Source organism: Condylostylus longicornis, unplaced genomic scaffold, assembly GCF_029603195.1.
Source record: "Condylostylus longicornis isolate FDR11 unplaced genomic scaffold, ASM2960319v2 ptg000004l, whole genome shotgun sequence".
Classification (NCBI taxonomy): domain Eukaryota; kingdom Metazoa; phylum Arthropoda; class Insecta; order Diptera; family Dolichopodidae; genus Condylostylus; species Condylostylus longicornis.
The window spans coordinates 519,661-539,663 of record NW_026577973.1 but is presented as its reverse complement, the minus strand read 5'-3'; the positions used below and the strand labels follow the sequence as shown (position 1 = coordinate 539,663).

At 24.1% G+C, this 20,003-nt stretch overlaps 1 protein-coding gene across 1 annotated transcript in view; it reads left to right on the top strand.

Annotated features, from left to right (window-relative positions):
• Positions 1–20,003, top strand: part of LOC129614033 (putative uncharacterized protein DDB_G0282133) — a 162,969-nt gene that overhangs the window by 125,056 nt on the left and 17,910 nt on the right. The window contains exon 3 of the mRNA XM_055528415.1: positions 17,130–18,065. Within this exon, the coding sequence (XP_055384390.1) occupies positions 17,642–18,065 (424 nt within the window). The 5' untranslated portion in view covers positions 17,130–17,641. The remainder of the gene's footprint in view (positions 1–17,129; positions 18,066–20,003) is intronic.

Sequence of the window (20,003 nt, the reverse complement as noted above, 5' to 3'; positions counted from 1 at the left end):
ATATTTTAAAAATATTTTTAGTATCAAGTTTTATATTGAGAATAAAATTTTAGTTCAAAGCAAAGTTCAGTGATCTTAAAATCATATTATAAAAGAGAATATTATTTAAAAAATTCTAAGAAGTCTTAAACCTTTTTCTTTTAATCAGTGTGCAAAAGTTGATTTCAAGATATTTTTATAAATTTTTAAATTAACAAGTTTCGGTTTGCTTTGTGATAAAAAAAAGAGTATGTACATTAATTGCGATCATATTAATTAATAATTTCCAAGTCATGTGTTTCTCAACCATTATAGTGCTGCATTTGTAAAGAATTTTAGTATATGCACACTTTACGCAATGCGTTTAGAACTATATGTATATTTACAACCGCTCAGACATTAAACAAGTTGATAGCTGAACATTTTTTAGTTTAGTTAGTTTATTTAATACATATGCGATACTGCTTTGGTAGGCTGCGTCATAATTTTTTGAAATCGGGGCTAATTGTTGATAATTTGGGTGTCGATATTCCAGTCAGAACGATTCTCTACCATGATAGTGAAAGGGTCCAAACTTGGCTTTAGCATCTTTAATAACTTTAACATCTTTAATATCTTAGTACAAATAAACAACTTATTTTGATTCAAAATATTTTTATATTTCACTTTAACCATCGAAATAAGAATTAGGCCTTTAAGTACTGTAAAAATATACCACACCTTCATACCATATAGTTGTGGTCTTACAATTCAAAGGTTTTTGTCAACATCTTGTATCAAGCTGTGAAATTGGATATTCAATAAAATTGTAGAATGTATTTTGATTTTTTTCTTGTTTTTTTTTTTTCAATAAAAAACCAAGATAGCAATGATAGCAGAAAATAAAAAAACTTTATTATTATCCTGTTATTAGTCTTTTAAAATAATGAGAAAATGTTAAAGTAATGAGTACTTTAAGCAATATTTTTGATATTCTATGGTATATAGAACTCTCTGGTATAGAAAAGAAACTAAAAAAAAAATGAATTAATTTTTTAAATTTCTATAGAAAATTTGTTTTGCCTCTTTTTCTCTTCGTATATAAAAATGAAGTTTATGATTATTATCCTTCAATAAGAAAACCAGTAATAAATGATATTTTTATTCTGATAATATTTTTTCATTATGATTTCAATGGTTCTACTATGGCAAAAATAAACCAAAACAATGTTTAATAACATGCAATGTTGAGATTTTCGCTTGGTATAATAATGTGATAAATACCATTAGGAGGTCACAGGATGTTAATGTATTTTTCTTATTATTTCTTTTTTCCCATAAATTATTATTACCTAAGTTCAATTTACTGAAATAAATAAAAATAAAAATTTTTATATTATTCGAATAGGTCTGTGATTCTATTAGTAAGGTTTAATAAATTTAAAAATACTAGAAATTTAATGTTGTTAAGGAAAAATTTGAATAAAAATTTAAAACTTAAAGTTGAAATCTTTCACTAGATTTGTAAAATAAAGAGATGAGGTTTTTGTTAAGAATTTTTTTTTTAAATATAAAATCAAAACAGGTTTTGCTGGCACTAGCTGGAAAATATATTTTAAGTTTATAAAAAATTTTCTGATTCCTTTCATTAATTGAACGAAGCCTTTATTATGTTTTTTACACTTTTATATGATCGCATTGTTTGAGGTCCTTTTCCCTTCAATAAAAATAAAACTTCTTCCTTGAAACTTTTAATAATTTATTTTCAAACAAAATTATAGTGAATAAAGAAAATTATAGTGAATAAATATTTGAATTGTTTTTAAAAAATTTTGTATTTTAAAGATAATCGGAAAGTTATTGCCAATCTGTTTTCGCACAATGTAGAAAACATATGTATGTAGAAAATTCTTCTTAAGTCATTTTGTAATTTATATTTAAATTATTTCATGAGGTATTTATCTTTGAACCCATATATATAATACAAACAATAAGAATAAAATCGTGTTTTGAATTCAAAGAGGAAAAATTAAAAAATTTTGAATTCTTTGAGAAAGCCTTCAATTTTTTTGAAATTCTCTTATTAAATTGAAATAAATAAAAAAACTGATAATAAAAATTTTGCTAGGAAATATTAATAAAATGTTTCCTTGCTTTCAACATCACATGTTAAGGCTGTCGTAAAAAAGTTCTAAAACTTCATCTACCAAATGATATATTTAGTAAATGTACATTTGTATAATATCAATTCTGTCTGATTTTTAATATTTTAATATTTAGTTGGCAATTATTTTAAACTCAAAAATGAAATTCAATATTTTATATACAATATGCCAGTTTATTTTACATTTGTTCGAATTAATAAGGATCTAAGAAAAAAATGAAGTTGAAAGAATTACGACAAAAGAGTCATCGAGACGAAATATGGAATGTAATCTATTTTTATTAAAAGAAAATATTAAATAAAGGAATGTATTAAAATAGAAATGTCTAAAGGAATCGATTGAAATTTTCAAGGATGTCTCAGTTATATAACACTAACATGTTTATGCACTTATGACATACAAAAATTAAATTGTTCACGTATGCTTGTGTGGGTATTTATAAATGTATATTACGTATTAATCAAAAATTGTATTTAACATACATTTTTTGTGTAGATTCAAAACGGGTGATTTTTTTAATCATCCGTTTAAGTAAGTGTTGGATTGGAAAAACAAAAAAAAATTTGCGAATTTGAATCGATGAATCAATGTAAATTGTAGTCATGTTTATGTTTAAGGTAGGTTAATATGCTTAATGAGCTTATTATTCGAAACAGTTAACAGCGATCTGTTAGTGGTACCTATTTAACCACTTTATCATATCGGTATTTTAATTAATCTGATTTATAGAATCAATTTGATTCGAGAGATTCAATTTTGGTTTTATTATATTTATTTAACGTGTCACCTGCAAAACTGCTCCTAAAAAATAAAAGGAATTTTACGTTTTTTCACAGAAAATCATCTAGAGAGAGGTGTCAAATGGTATTAGATTGACGGTAAATTGAAAATTTTTAAACGTGGAAGTGATTTGTCACCGTACGTTTTCTCAATATTTGATAAATATTAATAATTCGGAATCTTTTCATTCTTTCCGTGCTTTCTGTGGTAAATCGAATTGATTTGTTTTGATATCGAAAATGAAAAGTAAATAACCACCCTTTATTTGCACTCACAAATACATACTTACATATAATGTTGTTATACACATATACATAGTATAAAATATGTTTCTAATCCAAATCAATTGCAATTTCTATTTAAAATCAATCCAAGTTGAAAAAAAATAATAAAGTTATACTTATATGGATATACATATGTATGTACACATTATTATATAAAGTTGAATAATCCGAAAAAAATTGTTAGAGACAGAAATTTTCCTGTTAGCTATTATTGTATTGAACAAGAGGAGTTTATGATAGATTAAGGACTCTTTAATATACAATCAAAAATATTAAATACTATAGACACAAATTTGAAAATAAAGAAACACAAAATCAAATATAATAATTGTAAAATAACTAGTAGGAAAATTTCTGTTTTTAGAAATAATAAACTTGTAGTGTATTTGAAATGTTTATGCTTTTTAAAAAATACTTGGTTAAAGTTTAAGTCCTTATGGATAAAAATAGAATATTGACACGATATGCGTATTGCAATTGTTTTTCAAATTGAAATTGTTTGCTTTTAATTTAAGCAAAAGAATTGAAAATAAAAAATTTACTGGAAGCAATGTCGGAGCTTGATATTCGAAACAGTTAACAGCGATCTGTTATTGGTACCTATTTAACCACTTTATTATGTCGTTATTTTAATCAATCTGATTTATAGAATCAATTTTATTAAATTACGAGAAACGGAACACCAATTTGAAATTTACATGAATTTGATCTTCATTATCCTTTTCATTTCACTTGATTTCTAGAATAACTATAGATGTAGTACTTAAAATTGGAGAAAATAGTCTTTTGATTGAAAATTAAGAATTTAGTGATGGTGTGGAAAGAAGAATTTTTTTAAAGTTTTAAACGGAATTTGTTGCCGCGTTTCATAAAAATTTTCAAATTCGATCCCCACTTTTTCCCTCTTCTTTAAGATCAAATTTGACTTATAATAATAATCTAAACCTTATTTTACAACAGTAAAATAAATGCTTCAGTCATAATTTACAAAGTAGTGATGCGAATGCGGAAATCAAAAGAAAAAGAAAACCAATAAATTTAATTGTACCCAATGTATAAAATCTTGCATCATTTCTATAACTTTTCAAATTAATGAGGCGTGAAAAATATTCTAAAAGTTGATTGATTTGGCAATTGTCTTCATTAGAAATTTAATTAAGTTTAGAAAAACAGAAAATTATAAATTAGATTTACGTTTATTTATGCGGAAAATCCATTTTTCTCTACTGAATTGAATTCATGCATACGCACATACTTTTTATCCATTTTATTGAATGAAGTCAAAACTGAACAATTGGTATGTTTGCTATATAAAACAATTTTAAAATAACTTGGTGTAAGCGACGTGAGGACAACATGTCTTAATATTGTGTCGTAACACTTTTTAGTTTTAATTAGTCAATTAAAACTTTTATGAAATTGTGGTTTTACATTTTTAAATGTATAACAAAATTTATATGGACATATTAAATGAACCTTAATGGTTGTTTCACACAATAAGAATGAAATTTTTCCTTTCCATTTTTTTATACTCCGATCGCGCTGTATCCAATTCGCATAACAACAATGAACACAAAGCTATAATTGAAATCTAATAATTTCAGGACAATTGAATAGCATCTATTCAGCCCACATCATAACCAGATCGAAAATTGATGAAAAAAGTAAAAAACAAAAACGCAGTTTGTTCAGTCTGTGCACACAGGTTGATTTGCAGTCAAAGCTGACAGAAATATGTAGAGAAATAACTCCGGAGTACTTCCAAAAACTTTACAATTCAAGGTTAACTTGAATATAATGCGTTAATAGAGCAAAATGATATACTATTCAATATTAAATGTACTGTACGAATTTATTTGAATGTAGTTTGCACGATACGGATTTGAACAACTAGCTATTGTCAGTATTTTTATGTTACGGAATATAAATTGAAGTGTCTTTATTATATTGAAAATTAAATGCATTTTTAGGAAAAATGTTCCACATTTGAAAAATATTTTGTTATTTTGCAGTTCATATTTTAGAGAAATGCATAATTTCACGAATGCCGCTGAACTACCAATATTAATTTACTGACTGCTTAATACTTACCTATTGCGTAAATGGGAAATGTCTTGTGTTCAACTTATATTATACTTTACAAAATAAAAAATTTAGTGTCCTCTAGTTTTGTAATTTATTTGCTACAATTTTTTCGAAATAGATAATGTGATAAGACATTCAAAACAAATTTTTCATTTTCCTTTATATTTTTATAAAACTAAAAAGAGGATTTATAGACTCTTTCATTTATTTAAAATAAATCGTAATGCAGAAAAATTATAGTCCTTCTATCATAAATCACGAGAATTTCAAATATAGTAAAAGCGAAATCGCTTTCAAATATAGTCAATCATTTATATTTAAATTGACTTCTAGACCAGGTAATTTTGGTTGCTCTTTGACAAAAAAACCTTTTAAAGAAATATCATTTTTCATTGTTCAGAAATTTCCATTTTACATATTATAAAAAGTAATATCGAAAAAGGAAACATAAATAAATCTTTTTTTCGAAAACGATAATTTATAATGGATTAAATCTTGTATATACGATGTATACCAGTATATATGAATAAATTCATGTCCACATACGTATATAAATTTTTTATATTACCAATTTGCAAGACAAATTTTCTATTAAATTTTTAGTTATCTACCATTATTGGTGGCAAATTTCTATATAGCTTTAGAATTCACATTAAAAGGATTTCTACATTTTGAATCGATAAAAGAAAATTGTATAAAAACTGTATAATGTGGGAACACAACAAAATAATAATAAAGATCACAACATTTTGTTCAGGTTGGAAAAGCTTATTTCCTTAATATTCAAATTGAAGTAAAGTAGTACTTTTAATAAAACTACTATAAGGAATTCAAATGAAAATACTATTTTTAGTTGAGGTCTCAAAATTTACGCAAACACTAGGAAATGAAATTAATTAATTTAAGTTCGAATTTAAAAAGTATGAAGTTTGAGGAATCCTGCCTATCTTTAATTGATTTTCTTATTTACTTTTGCTTAATTTAAAAAACGTTTAGTCGGTTTTTTCTGAAGTATTCTAAGATTTAACGTGATTTTTAAAATCGCAATTTGGTTGACTAGTGAATTTACTTTCTCTGCTTTAATTTAACCACTTCAGAAAAATTCAAATCGAGACGAATTTTGCTCGTTTAAAGATTCGAATATAGAAAATTAATAATGGTAATACGTGAATTTTTTTATAACCTCACAATTATTAAGGTTTTCCCTATTTAAATGAAATTAATGAATTACTTATAAAAATTTTTATGTTTACTTCGAAAACTAAAATTAACAATTAAAAATGTTGAAATCGAAATCATAATTAACAAAGAAATTTTTTACAATCGACGGTAAAAAACAATCGGTTTTAATCCAACTTTCTTTCTTTCAAGCCCAATTATTTGAAACCAGTAGTTGCAATACTGAGATATTGCCTTACTTAGAAAAATAAAAATATTTTATATCCCTTTTCCCATATTGACAAGATGTCGGACAGACAGAATTGTAAATTAAAAAAATCAAATAAATATTGAACATTTTCTTTTCGAAGTATTTTGCAACCCATGTCAGAGAAATTGACATAAAAGAAGTGAAGAGAAAGTTTTTAAGAAACGGTTTTTTTTTTTTGCTTTCCCGACTTGAGTTTATTTTGTATATGACAACAAAAATGTTTACAGATAAATGATTACAAAAAAAAATTCGTATATAAAAATCAAAACATTAAATTTTTCCTTTTGTCCTGCAAAAGTAAAAAGGGACCTTAAATAATTGAAAGAAAAATTATATGCCTTTAAGAAACACAACATGTGTCATACATACTCTTACATATGAATATGCGTATAAGTGTATGTAGACATGTAAAAAAAGAATAATATTATGTTGTGTTCAAAAATGGTCAGTTTATGATCCCGTTGAGTCAAATATCTTATCTACTTATAAAAGCAAATAAAAGTCAGATTTAAGTGATCTTCAGAGTATCCATAAATTTTACAAGTGATTACAGGACATTAATTTTTTATACATAACAATATATATATGATTGAGAAGGAGAGGTAATGAAAGAATCTTGTGAATTTTGTTTCAAACGTATACGACATAAGAATGATTCTGTAAGTAAAAATCATTTCTATAATTGAGTACGTGATTTTGTTGAATTATTATGTGAATAATATTTTGTAGACCTAAAAAATTAAAGTATTTATCAAAATAAAATGGTTTGTCTTGATTTTATATTCTTAATCTTAATACTATCTTTATTATTACAACATAAAGTAAATATAATTTAGATGAAATAAAAATGAAATGCCTAAAAGTTATAGTTGAATAAAATTTGAGACTACACAACGTACAATAAGCAAAAATATTTTTAAATTCTTTTTTCTATAAAATTTTGTAATAACATTTTTTACTTGATCCCCTTTACATAAAATTTGTTCGCAATTTAAGAATTGTAGAAATGTTGGATTCGATATTAAGGCGATGGAAGTTACTAGACTTGCAAAATTTTGGGGTTTTTGAAAAAGTGGCACACTGAATGAGCTCTTATTTCTAATTCTATACTTTCCATTTGAATTTTGAAGTAGTAAACCCTAATTTTTTTTATATTTAATTGAAATTGATATGTTTAAACTTGTTCCCGGATTACCTATATCTTTCCAAAAAAAATATTAATTTTTCTACTTTAATTTAGAATAATATATGACACTTTGGCTTTCCTCAATTTTTAATTATATATAATTATTTGAATTTCTTAAGAAATGAATGAACATAACTAATTAAAGCTGAACCCAAAATGTTTAAGAGATTGGTGTTCGATATCAGTATAGTTCATATTTGCAGTTCTTACCAACTTAGGTCTTGTGTATTTAAAATTATTTTCCGATAGAAACTTCTATTCTAATATAATAATTGATTTATTATTAAAAATTAATAACTCGCAAAACTACTAACTTATTTTTCAGCTAGAAATTTTGTGACAGAACTTCCGCAGAACTACAGCCTACTAAAACGGATTGCTTTATGCTGCAAATATACAGAAGCGCTCTGCGACAGGATTATAAAAATGTTGTTTTAGAAGTTTAGAAACAAAAACATTGTAGGCTCCATGTTTCATTATTTTCACAAGTCATATGTAATGTATAATTCTTAGTACTTTTTAATAGTACTTTTTAATAGTACTTTTTAATTATTAATAAAAATAATTAAAAAGTATACCAAGTACCACTTTTTGAATTTCTCTACAGCTCAATTTTACAAACATGAAACTGTAATAATGAGTTAAAAAAAAATTGTGTCCCGATTAATAACACCATGGCAATGTGAACATTAGAAGTTTTCATGAAAAAAACCAGAAAATTAAGAAATTTTGTTTTGAATACAAGGTAAAAAAATTCCAAAAATTTTTGTTTCATTCTTAGTTTTTTTTTTGTTTTTTGATTTCTGTTTTTTGGAAATGATCCATGAAAATATTTTGTTTGGCCTAAAATTATATTTTTACTAAGATTCAACGTTCGTACTTGATGTTATGAGTTTATATCCTTTTTTCCAAACCGATTTTGTTTTTTAATATTATGAATTATTTTCTTTTCTTTATTTCAGGACCTCAACTGATAATATTTATTTTTTTCTGTTTATTTTTTTTTTTTGGATTTTTTAACAGTAATCGAAACAAGATTAAAAGATTAGGAATGTTGAGAATTTTTTTTTTTAAACTTTAATATTTTTGGCCCCTTTTTAAATCTCAGATGGCTACTTAAAGAGTAAAAATTGATTTCAATTTTATTACAAAAAGTGGAATGTAATCTCAAAGGGAACGGTTGTGATTGATGCTATGATTATGAAAATTAAATTAAGTTTCTAAAAGTCCTTGATGAATTTGAAGAGATGAGGACCAAAGAAAACAAATATTAAGAAACAATTGTTTCATTCTGTTTTCCTAAAGAAAATCAATGGAATATGATTCTGGTAATCTTACATAAAAAGCTTTAAATAATTCTTGACCGGTAGATGTCAATGCTTTGTTTTTGAAATTGTATTGTAATTAAAGATAATTAAAATTAAGTTTTGATTTATTTGGTCGTGGTACGTTACTCAATAATATATTAGCTATATCATTATGACAAATGTTATTGAAATTTGCTGCTTATTTCTTTAATCCAACTCCTTAGATGGATGAAATAATGCAAATTTACAAAAGCACTTGGAATTCGTACTAAACGAAAATATTTGAAGTTCCGATGTAGCTATTCAAGTGTTGCTCAATTTATTGTATTTATGAAATTTAACTTGTAAATTTTTGATTTACAGTTGACTCAGTACAGAGTTCAACTCAGTACAAATATTTCAAACAAAGTTTTTCATTTACCCTTAATTTTTTTCGCATTCGCTAGTAATTTGTTTAAGATTGTGTCAATAATGAAACTATTTTGAAATGGGGTTTAAGTAATATAAAAATGCTAAAAATATCCGATGGTTAATGTTAATTTTTAAATGTGTAAAACTCTACTTTCGAATATATTTAACAGTTTGAATTACAATGAAAAGTAAAACTTTTATTCCATTATTTTACAGGTCATTTAGTTTTGGTTATAAACTGCTAAGGTATTAGAATATGTACGATCTGATTAAAAATAGCAATTTTAACTTTTGATGCTTATAGAATACTTACCATCGCATCTTTTCTGCATTTTTGTATGACTATGATAAGAGAAAACCCTTCCCCCATATTAACGATTCTAATAAACGAAATAGCAAATTTTAAATTACTACTATTCAAAACTGGATCAAATTTCTTTCAATTTCTATTTATTATGAGATCAATATTTTTTGTAACATAAGCAATATCTTAAAAATTGTAAGTCAAAAAAAAAAACTTACCAATTTTCTCTTCCTTTTTCTGTGACAACATTATTTACATTCACAATTTATTTTACTTGGGCTCAACATAAAATTAAACAACAGCTTTTTTATGTTAAGATGAAAATTCAATACCTATTATATTTTGAAATGATGTAGATATCCTTTAACCAACAAAAAAAAAAAATTGGAAAATGAAAAATCGAATGTAATTTTGTGGAATCGAGTATATAGTGTTTATGTTACCCATAATGTATTTACATTCAGATTGAAATTGTGATCTGGTTTTATTATACATTTTCATTTTCTAATTCAAAATTGACTTACAGGATTAGGTTATGATTGGATAGCTTTATGGTTGTATAAAGAAAATCTTAGTAAAAATGTGACCTCTAAAACCTTTAGTGTTTTTTACTTTTTTTTTAACAATTTCATTTTTTTTTGTGTAGAAATTGAACAAACATTTAATTTGAATGTTTTATACAAAATCTTTATGTTCTGAAATGATAAGTTAATTTAAATGAAAACTTTTTATATTAAATGAGAATTAATGGCATATTTAAAAAATAAATTTGAAATCTAACATTTGATTAATTGACAACTAAAACGTAAAAAACGAGATTCAATGCTTGATTAAAGTGTGAGAATCCGGATTGCAGAATTGTGTCATAAATAAAAATGAATGAACGAATTTTGATTGTATGTTCATCATTATTTCTGAGACTTGAAACTTTTGTGCAATTTTTACTCCTATACACAAAATGTTAATATCTCATTGTTTCTTGTTCGAATGTTTCAGATCTTGCTAAACATAAAATGTATAACCAAATAACCAAAATTTTTCATAACCCTTCTATTTCTTAAATTAAATCCATTTTTTCTGAGAAAAATAAAGAAATTTATATAAGTATATAACAATTTAATATTTTCTTAAAGGATTACTTCAAAAGTAATCCTTTCCACAGTATATTTTGTGTTTCTGCGAAATAAAATAAACAATTTCCAATAATAAAATAATAAATTTATAGAGAAACTACATACATATGTATATGGAATGGTTTATATTACGTTCTTTTACGACAATAATTCATACTTTTAAAGGATAACTAAGAAAAGAGAAATTCATACATAAGATCAGGAAATTATACACAAAGCGAGTTTTTCTTAAAAATATAAATTTTCTGAAAATTAGTTTTAGTGTTAAAATGAAGAAAGTTTTATTGACTTGCTTTTGTGTTTGCATCTATAATCTTATATGAAAAGTGCAAAAATTATTGGTAAAAAAGTGATTTTGTATACGTTCTTTATCTAGTTTTAATGTTTTTGTTTTCATTACAGCATAGTTCAAGCTTGATAATGTGGCAGTGGTATAAAAAGGAAACTTCTCTTATATTGTATTCAAAAAATTCCGTATGTACATACGAGTATATGTATGTATGTATATTTCAAACTTCAATTTAAATGCCAAATATTATTTAATATTATAAAAAATTTAGCTCAGACAGTTGAATCAATGAACAATATTATTGTAATGCTAAATACAAAAAAATTTTTGTACCATTGAAAACTCTGGATTATCTAACTTTTGTTACTGAAAGTCTTAGAAACATAAATAAAGTGTCAAGTCTATTTTATCTAATAAAGAAGAAATGAGCTAAATTATTGGAACTTCTAATTCTATTCCAACTATAACATATTTGTTTTTTATTTTACATCTGGGCTGGCGATTTTAAATTTGATGAATTATTGTGAGTAAAAATTATTATATTCGAATGCTATAATTTTTGGTAACTACAAAAATTCCTCAGAAAATTAAAAAAAATCACATTTATGTTTAAAGTAATTAAATTAATTAAACGCAAAATTTAATTTTAAGTTCAATTTTAATTGAAAAGAAATATTAGCTTGCGATAGTTAGGAAATGCTTATATTCGTATACTAGTATTTATATTCAAAACTGAATAGAATAAATCAGGTTTCTATTGTAATTTTCAATTTAAACTAAATATATTAACAACTTATACAAATTGTTAATTATATTTGGAAATTATAATCTACAAAATTTATGAATTTTGCATTCAAAATTATAAAATTTTGGATTTTTTGACAAACTCTATGTTTACTATGAAATACATAAATTTACCAGAGAAATATTGCTTTATTTTTTATTTTTTTAAATATAAGGAAAATTATTTATTTCGAATAATTCAAATTATTTTGGAATATGTTATACATTTACATGTGTATGTTTATTTGTCGAAACGTTATTAAATAAATATTGGAATAATATAGTACCAGAATATGTTCACGGTTTGTTTGCTCTGTTCCCTATACGTGAAATAAATTTTTCTCTTATAAATGAGAAATTCTATACTTCGATATTCTAATATGTCAATAATTTGTTTACAACAAAATTAGAAATTTTTTTTTTCGAATGAGTAAGTGCTACATTAAAATTCGAACATAAAATTCTACAAATAAAATTTTTTTTTTTTTAATTTTGAAATTGTCAAGGTACAACATTTCTTTAATCTTTCATTTTAACTTTTTCAATTTTTTAATATGTAAAAATGTAAAAATATTATTATTGATGATTTGTTGAATTTTGCGCTTAAGGTAACAAAACAAAAATATATGCATAATTTTTTGAAAAATTTTCTATTGCTTATACACGTAAACAAAATTTTAATACATACATACATACATATACTAAATTTATTTATGTAACATCTAACCATTCTTTAAAAATTTTCCAGCTTAAATATTATGATACATATATTTTTTTAGTTATTTTTCTTGTAATTTCCCGAGATTCAAAACAAATTTATTAATCGGGTTGAAATCGAAATTTTTGATATACTTATGCAGAAATATGAAGGAACGAAAACACTCAAAAAACAAATTCTTTATTGGAATATTTCCATATTGAATTCAGATACCATGTCTGCATAACTTCATGTACCTTTAACATTGGGACTCAAATAGTTTTTAGATTATTTTTTAATAACGCGGTGATTTTGAGACCGATTTTAGTTTTATTTTTATAAATTTATATTGAAATACAACATTACATCACATACCTACACTTTCTTGAAAAAAAAATTTGTAAAAATTTCCAAAATTGCTATGAAAACCGACAGGAAAGTAACGAAATGTTATTTTATATTATTATTTTTCCTTTAATTTTTCAATATTTATAAAATCTTTGTGTATTGCATAGATAAACAAAGTAAAAAAAAAGGCGATGAGGAAAATTGTGTGATTTTTCTTTTATAAGATATCCTTCAAAATGTATTAAAAAAAAAATCAAATAATATTTACACATATGTTATTTTTCTTAAATTCAATCCTTTTTTTTATATTTTTTTGACCAGGGGCGAACGATTCTATTGTAAATTATTTAAGTGAAATAAGCTCATTATTTGTTATGGTGAATAAAAAGAATTATTATCTTTTTTGTAGTAATAAATTATGGATTTGCTTTTGTTTCAATTCATAGCAAGTGTTAAAGTATTAAATATTTCAATGGTCAAAGAAATTTGGGGCTTTTAAATTTCCATGGAATATAATTCCCTGCTCATAATTATGATATTAATTTTATGGATTATGTTTTTTGTAATATTTTATGGTTTTATGTCATAGATTTTTTTTTGTATTTCAAGTTCTTTATGTAACTATTCATTATGCAGAGAAATTTTAAATCTAAAGCATTATAATGCCAGCAATGCAATTTATAACAGTTTTGGCTGTGCAAACGATTTAACATTGCAACTTTTTTAACAAAATAATTTACAGATTAAAAATATTAATCTTTGATTTTATTCATTTAATTATAAAAAGTTAATTATCTCTTCATCCGGCGTGATAAGTCGAAATTTGTTGCAATAATAGTCAAATTTGGGAACTTTAAAGCTACTATGAATTTGACTTTGGCCTGTTATCTGTACTATCAGGCACTCTGCTTATTTAAAAATTTACTCTTTACATTATGTAAAAGAATTCTTATTTTATTGTATATTTGATCGATATTTCATTTAACTTATGAAAACAACAGATATAATAATACCAATAGATTGCACAATTTTTTTTTTAAATTTTAAAAAATTAAAGTTATCAACTACTGATACACATTTAAAATGTTCATATCGTAACTGCTTTTGTATCATTAACATTTTATTGATTGAACATTACATTATTCTTCCTTGTTAACTTCCTCTTCATGAATATCAATACGCATTGATTTTCCTAGAAACTTATACAAAGTATATTTTTTTTTATTTTTTGTATAACGCTTAATATTAATAGTGCGATGTTCTATGTGTAATAAATTTCTTAAATTTGAAAAAATTGTTTAAATATATTTTAACCATAAGGATATAAAGAAAATAGTAATAGAAATGTGTAGAAAAAAAAAAATTGTAGGTGAAAATTAATGGTTTATTAGGTTTGTTTATTTTGCTCCTTTACGCAATTTCGATTTTGAATATCAAAGAGCCTCAGTTTGTGAAAATAAGTAAATAATATTGAATGAATGCGTGCCAAAATCAATAAACAAGCAATATATAAAATTATATTATAGTTCACATATTTTAAAAATGAAAAAATATTCGATTATAAATTTCTAAATTAATTTTGTGTTTAAAAAAGTTTTTTTTTTTTAGGAAATATTTACTTTTATGTAAATTTTATTCGGCATGGTTAGATGGTATTTTGAATAAAATTGAATAAAATTCACATAAGGAGAAAAAATTTTTTTTTTTTTTTGTTAAATTCAGCTTAAAATTTAAATATATTGTAGAATTTGATAAATTAAATTTACATTTTTACTTACTTCATTGCGTAAATAAACAATGTTTAGAGCGATGTCTTGTCTGTCTATCGGTCTGTCTGTGGGTGCAGATAGGTATTTCAAATTCGGCTAAACCAATTTTGATGAAATTTTATATATTCGTACGACATTACTTTGAAGGTGAGATAGTTGATCAACTTTTGCGGTATGTCATGTCCCGGGAGCTGCATCATCAATACGATTTTGTATCTTTAATTATTTTTATTTATTCAACTGATTAAGTTGAAATTTCATACATGAGCTTCACTTGACATATAGCTATTTCTGTGTAGTAATGTTTTATAATAAATTTTAGAGAATCTAGAATAACTCTATTAAAATTATTAATTCACAACATACATAGGTCATGTTTAAGTGTCTATAAAAATTGCATGGTTTTAGGCACGAAATATGAAGACCAATTTGATGCCAATGAAAAGTCGAAATTTCAGTTGACTGAACTATATAGCACACAAGGATTACAAAATCAAAACCAAGTGAGCCAGCTGCCCCAAATTTTCGAGTCATGTATAAACTATGATTCAGCACTTTCTTTGATCAAATTCCACGAAGTTACTTCAAAGGGTTTTGAAATAATTCAAAACCAGCATTAAGAGTTTCGTTCTAACGATCGAATCTGTTAAGCGATTCCACATATACTTCTACAATATATTTGAGCTTTAATTGAACACGTGACAGAATGTAACGAGTTTTACTAGTTTTGAATGGGTTTTGAGTTACCGTGTTCTAACGGACAGACGGACATGCCTAAATCGACACATTATTTTATTTTACAACACAACGCCTCCACTTAGGCGTAGGATATAAAAAAATTTGTTGTGCAAATGTTGGCTAGTTTTAAATAATAATTTGTTATTAAAGTTGCTAAATTTAAACTATATTAATTTATTATTCAATTCATCATTATTTTTACATTTATTGTAATACAGTATTTACGTGTAGTTCCAATTATTTTAAAGACATAAGAGAAATATTTATCACTTCTGTCAAATTCAATGTATCACTACAATATCACATTTTAATAAAACTCGTTATACTTCCCAGAAAAAAAAAACATAGTTTATTTAGAAAATAAAACGAGAATTTATTTTTACTTCTTCATTCCTAAGACTCAACATAATAAGAAGATTATTTGAAAATAAATAATTTCACTCTTAACTAATTATATTATATGTAATTTAATCTTCCTTAAAAATATCAAATAACATTATTGCGGATTCTTTTGAAATTAATATTACACAAAAATAAATTATTCTTGTTATTTTGTGAAAACAAATATTTACCCAAAGTAACTTATGTAAGTATGTTTGTATGGTAGTAAGCGTAAATGCAATATAATGATTTATTATATACTCTAGTGGACGGTAATAAAATTTTCTGTATTATCCTGCTTTAGTATATGTAATGTAATGAATGTATGTAGATGTACATAAATATACTTTCATTATGTCATACTGTTACAGATTTTAATATCCTTCAGGGAATTTAATTATAGATATTTCCAAAAAAAAATTTAAGCCAAATGAACTAATACTTATTTAATATTTTTCATTTAGGTATTTATAGGATGGATTAATAAAAACATAAAATATAATTTTGAGAAATTAAAATAATAATTTTTGTTAATAACAAAATTCTTACTTGAATCCGGTACGTTTTTCATGATTTATTTTAGCCCTTATCGTCACAATTTTCATGCTTAACTTTTGTCTTGTGAAATGCTTTTTTCCGTTATTATAAAATTTTGGGTTCAAACACTTCTATTTGCGGGTTTCATGCTTTTTTAGTATAAATATTGTATTATTATACAAGGTATACCATTGTTTTAATTCATTTTTTTAAATTATATGCCATTAATTATGTACTTGGAATAAAATGTATAAGCACATATAAGGAAGTTTCAAGTAAAATATTATTCTAGTGAAATCTCACTTTGACCTCAATTTGGTACAAGAATTAAATTATATGGTGATTTCTTTAAGGCTGTTTTGAATGTAAATATAAAAATTTCTTTTCCTTCAAAATAAATATCAAAAACAAATTCAGATTAAGTTAATTAAATTTTATACAAACGCTTTTTATAAAGAATTAAACACACAAAACGGTTAATAATAATTTAAATTTTTCACAAATATTAATTTTAATTTTTTCTTTTTCCTTTTTTTTTCTTACAGATTATAATTGCTATCAGTAGAATACTGTTTTTGTAAGAAGCATGTTTTCAAAAGTAGAGAAAATAACAGAATTTCCAATTTATAATAAGTGTGCTGCCCAAAAAATCCTTGAAATTCGGATAAAAACAATACTACAAACTTGAATTTACTGCAGCATAAAATCGAGTTATAGCTTAAAACAACACTTGCAATCAATTACAGTAAAACATTTTTAATTTTCGCTATTAACAATATTAAAAATAAAAAAAATATACAAAGGAACATTGCATAAAAGCATTACTGGAATTGTCTGCAACAGATGGAAACAAATTACGAGTTTATAAGCTCACGCGGGAAAAAAATACAATTGAACAAAGTGTATTAAACGATTAAAAGATAAAGAGGAAATAAAAAATTAAAACGAAAAATTAAATTAAATAAAAAGAAAGAAAAAAGGATATCAAAGAGTTTAAATTCCTCCAAGCAATATTGTTTTTTTCTAAAGTGATATTAAGAGCTATAATTATTTAAAAATGGCCTATACGGAAAAATCTTCATCATCTTCATCGGAAAATCTAACATTAAGTGGCTATCAATTAGATACAACATTAGCAGATGCATCATACTTATATAATGGAATAATTAATAATATAACAGATTTTGATAATTCAAATTATAATTTAATAATTGATAATTTAAGTAAAGCTTTAAATATATCACCTGAGAATCTATCACATTATGTTAATGATTCAACAATACAATTAAAAGAGCGTAACTATCGTGAAGCGTTAACGTTAATTTATGTTATAACTGTTTTTTATGCAATTATATTAGTTTCCGGTATTGTTGGTAATTTAATAACATGCATTGTGATCTCTCGTAATAAGTATATGCATACAGCAACGAATTTTTATTTATTTAATTTGGCTGTTTCGGATTTGCTGCTGTTATTATCAGGTGAGTTAAATTATTTTTCGAATGATTTATATGTAATGGTACTAATTCTGAAATTTTTGCTTTACCAACATGTTGAAAACTTTACACTTAATTCTACAACGCTATTCCAATATTATGTATCTTCTCTCACTCTTAGTCTCTTCGAGTTTACCGGAAAGTTTTCTTTAGGTAGATTAGAGACTTAAAGCTCTTTGTATGATTGAAATTTCTATTTTTTCATTGAAATCCACGTTTCATTTAGATTATTAAATTTAACAAATTTATGAAAAATGTTTTATTACAGACACTGACTAACTTTAAGAAATTTTCTACAAAAATTTTTTTATAATATAGATTTTTATTGCATGCACTCCTTATATTAATTGAGTGGTTTAAAATTATATTCTTAAATATAATGATAACTTCAACTATTTCTGGATGTTATAAACCGCGTACCAAAAATATTACACAGCTTATTCTCTTTGCAAAAATTTAAAAATTTTCAAAAAATCATTTTTCCTTTTTCACTGATACGAGTATACAATAAATCATAATTAAAAAGGTACATTTTATAAAAACAATTTTTTTTTTGTATTTTTTATCTCGAGAAAAGCATCCTTCTAGCCATTTTGTATTTTATAATTTAATATCGGGTTGCAATATATACTTTGTTCCTTTTTATTATTTATTTAAATATTTTTTCGAAATTTTTTGAAGACTTTCGTATACGTAAAAACAGAGTCATTTGATATGAAGAACTGATTGGCAATATTTCGGAAAGTTTTTCGAATATAAGATTTCTGATCAATAACATTTTTATTAATATTTTTATATTTAGAATATACGTACACCGTTTTTGAAGAATATTCAATGCTTCAGAATTTTCAGATTTGAGCTTTCCCATAATCAAAGCCACAGTTTAAATACAATAGTTGAAAGCAATCCTTTAGATTGTACGAGTAGTATTTATGGTTAAAATTTAATAATAAATTAAAAGTTTTAATTTTTGTTCTCATCCTGTCTTTTTAACTACAGGACACCTCGAATCATAATCTCATTTTATTTTACCTAAAATGTATAATATCCATTGACTATTATTAAATTATTCAATATTTTTTAAAACTTCGAATAATTTTTAACGAACAACATTTATTTCAAATTTGAACGAACAACATTATTTCAAGTAAAGGATCTTTAAAGTCATACACGTGTAGGTATTGAAATATTATTCAATTTCAAAAATTTTCCTAACTTAAAGAATTTTTTCAAGAATTGGTAGGTTTATTTTCACAATTTGCTGGTGGCATATTAGTAAGTTTATAATAAATTGTCTTATAATATCTGTTTATGATTTTTTATTTGAAAATTCGCCTACTTACAATTTATGAAATATAAATATTTGCGGCAATTTATATTTAGGTATATGTACATGTGTATTTTGTCACATTATTATTTTGTAATATAAAATAACAATACTTGTCCATAATATGAAGTATTAATGATCCATAAAACATTCATATTTCAACTAAGAAAAGAAAAAAGAAAGCGAAAATCTGGTTTCAACATACATACATATGCACAAATTTACTCATCAGTAAATTGAATTAGATTTCAATTTATTACTAATATTTTTCACTTAAATCAGTAAATTGTCCTTAATAATTCGACTTCCTACTGAACTTGTATGATAAGTGAATGAATAAGTCTCTCATACTCGTACAACGAAATGTTTTGAATAGATTTTTTTTCTAATAATTTTTAAGACTGATGAAATGTTATCATTTGTTTTATGTATACACATGTGTATGTTTTATAAAGTATTATATGATTTCTACTTACTTTGAAAATGTGTAGTAAGTTTTGAAGTATTTATTTGCTAGGATACATTATCCCATAATACACGTCATTAAACAAAATATATTTAGTGTTCTTTATATATAAAATTAAATAATATTGTTT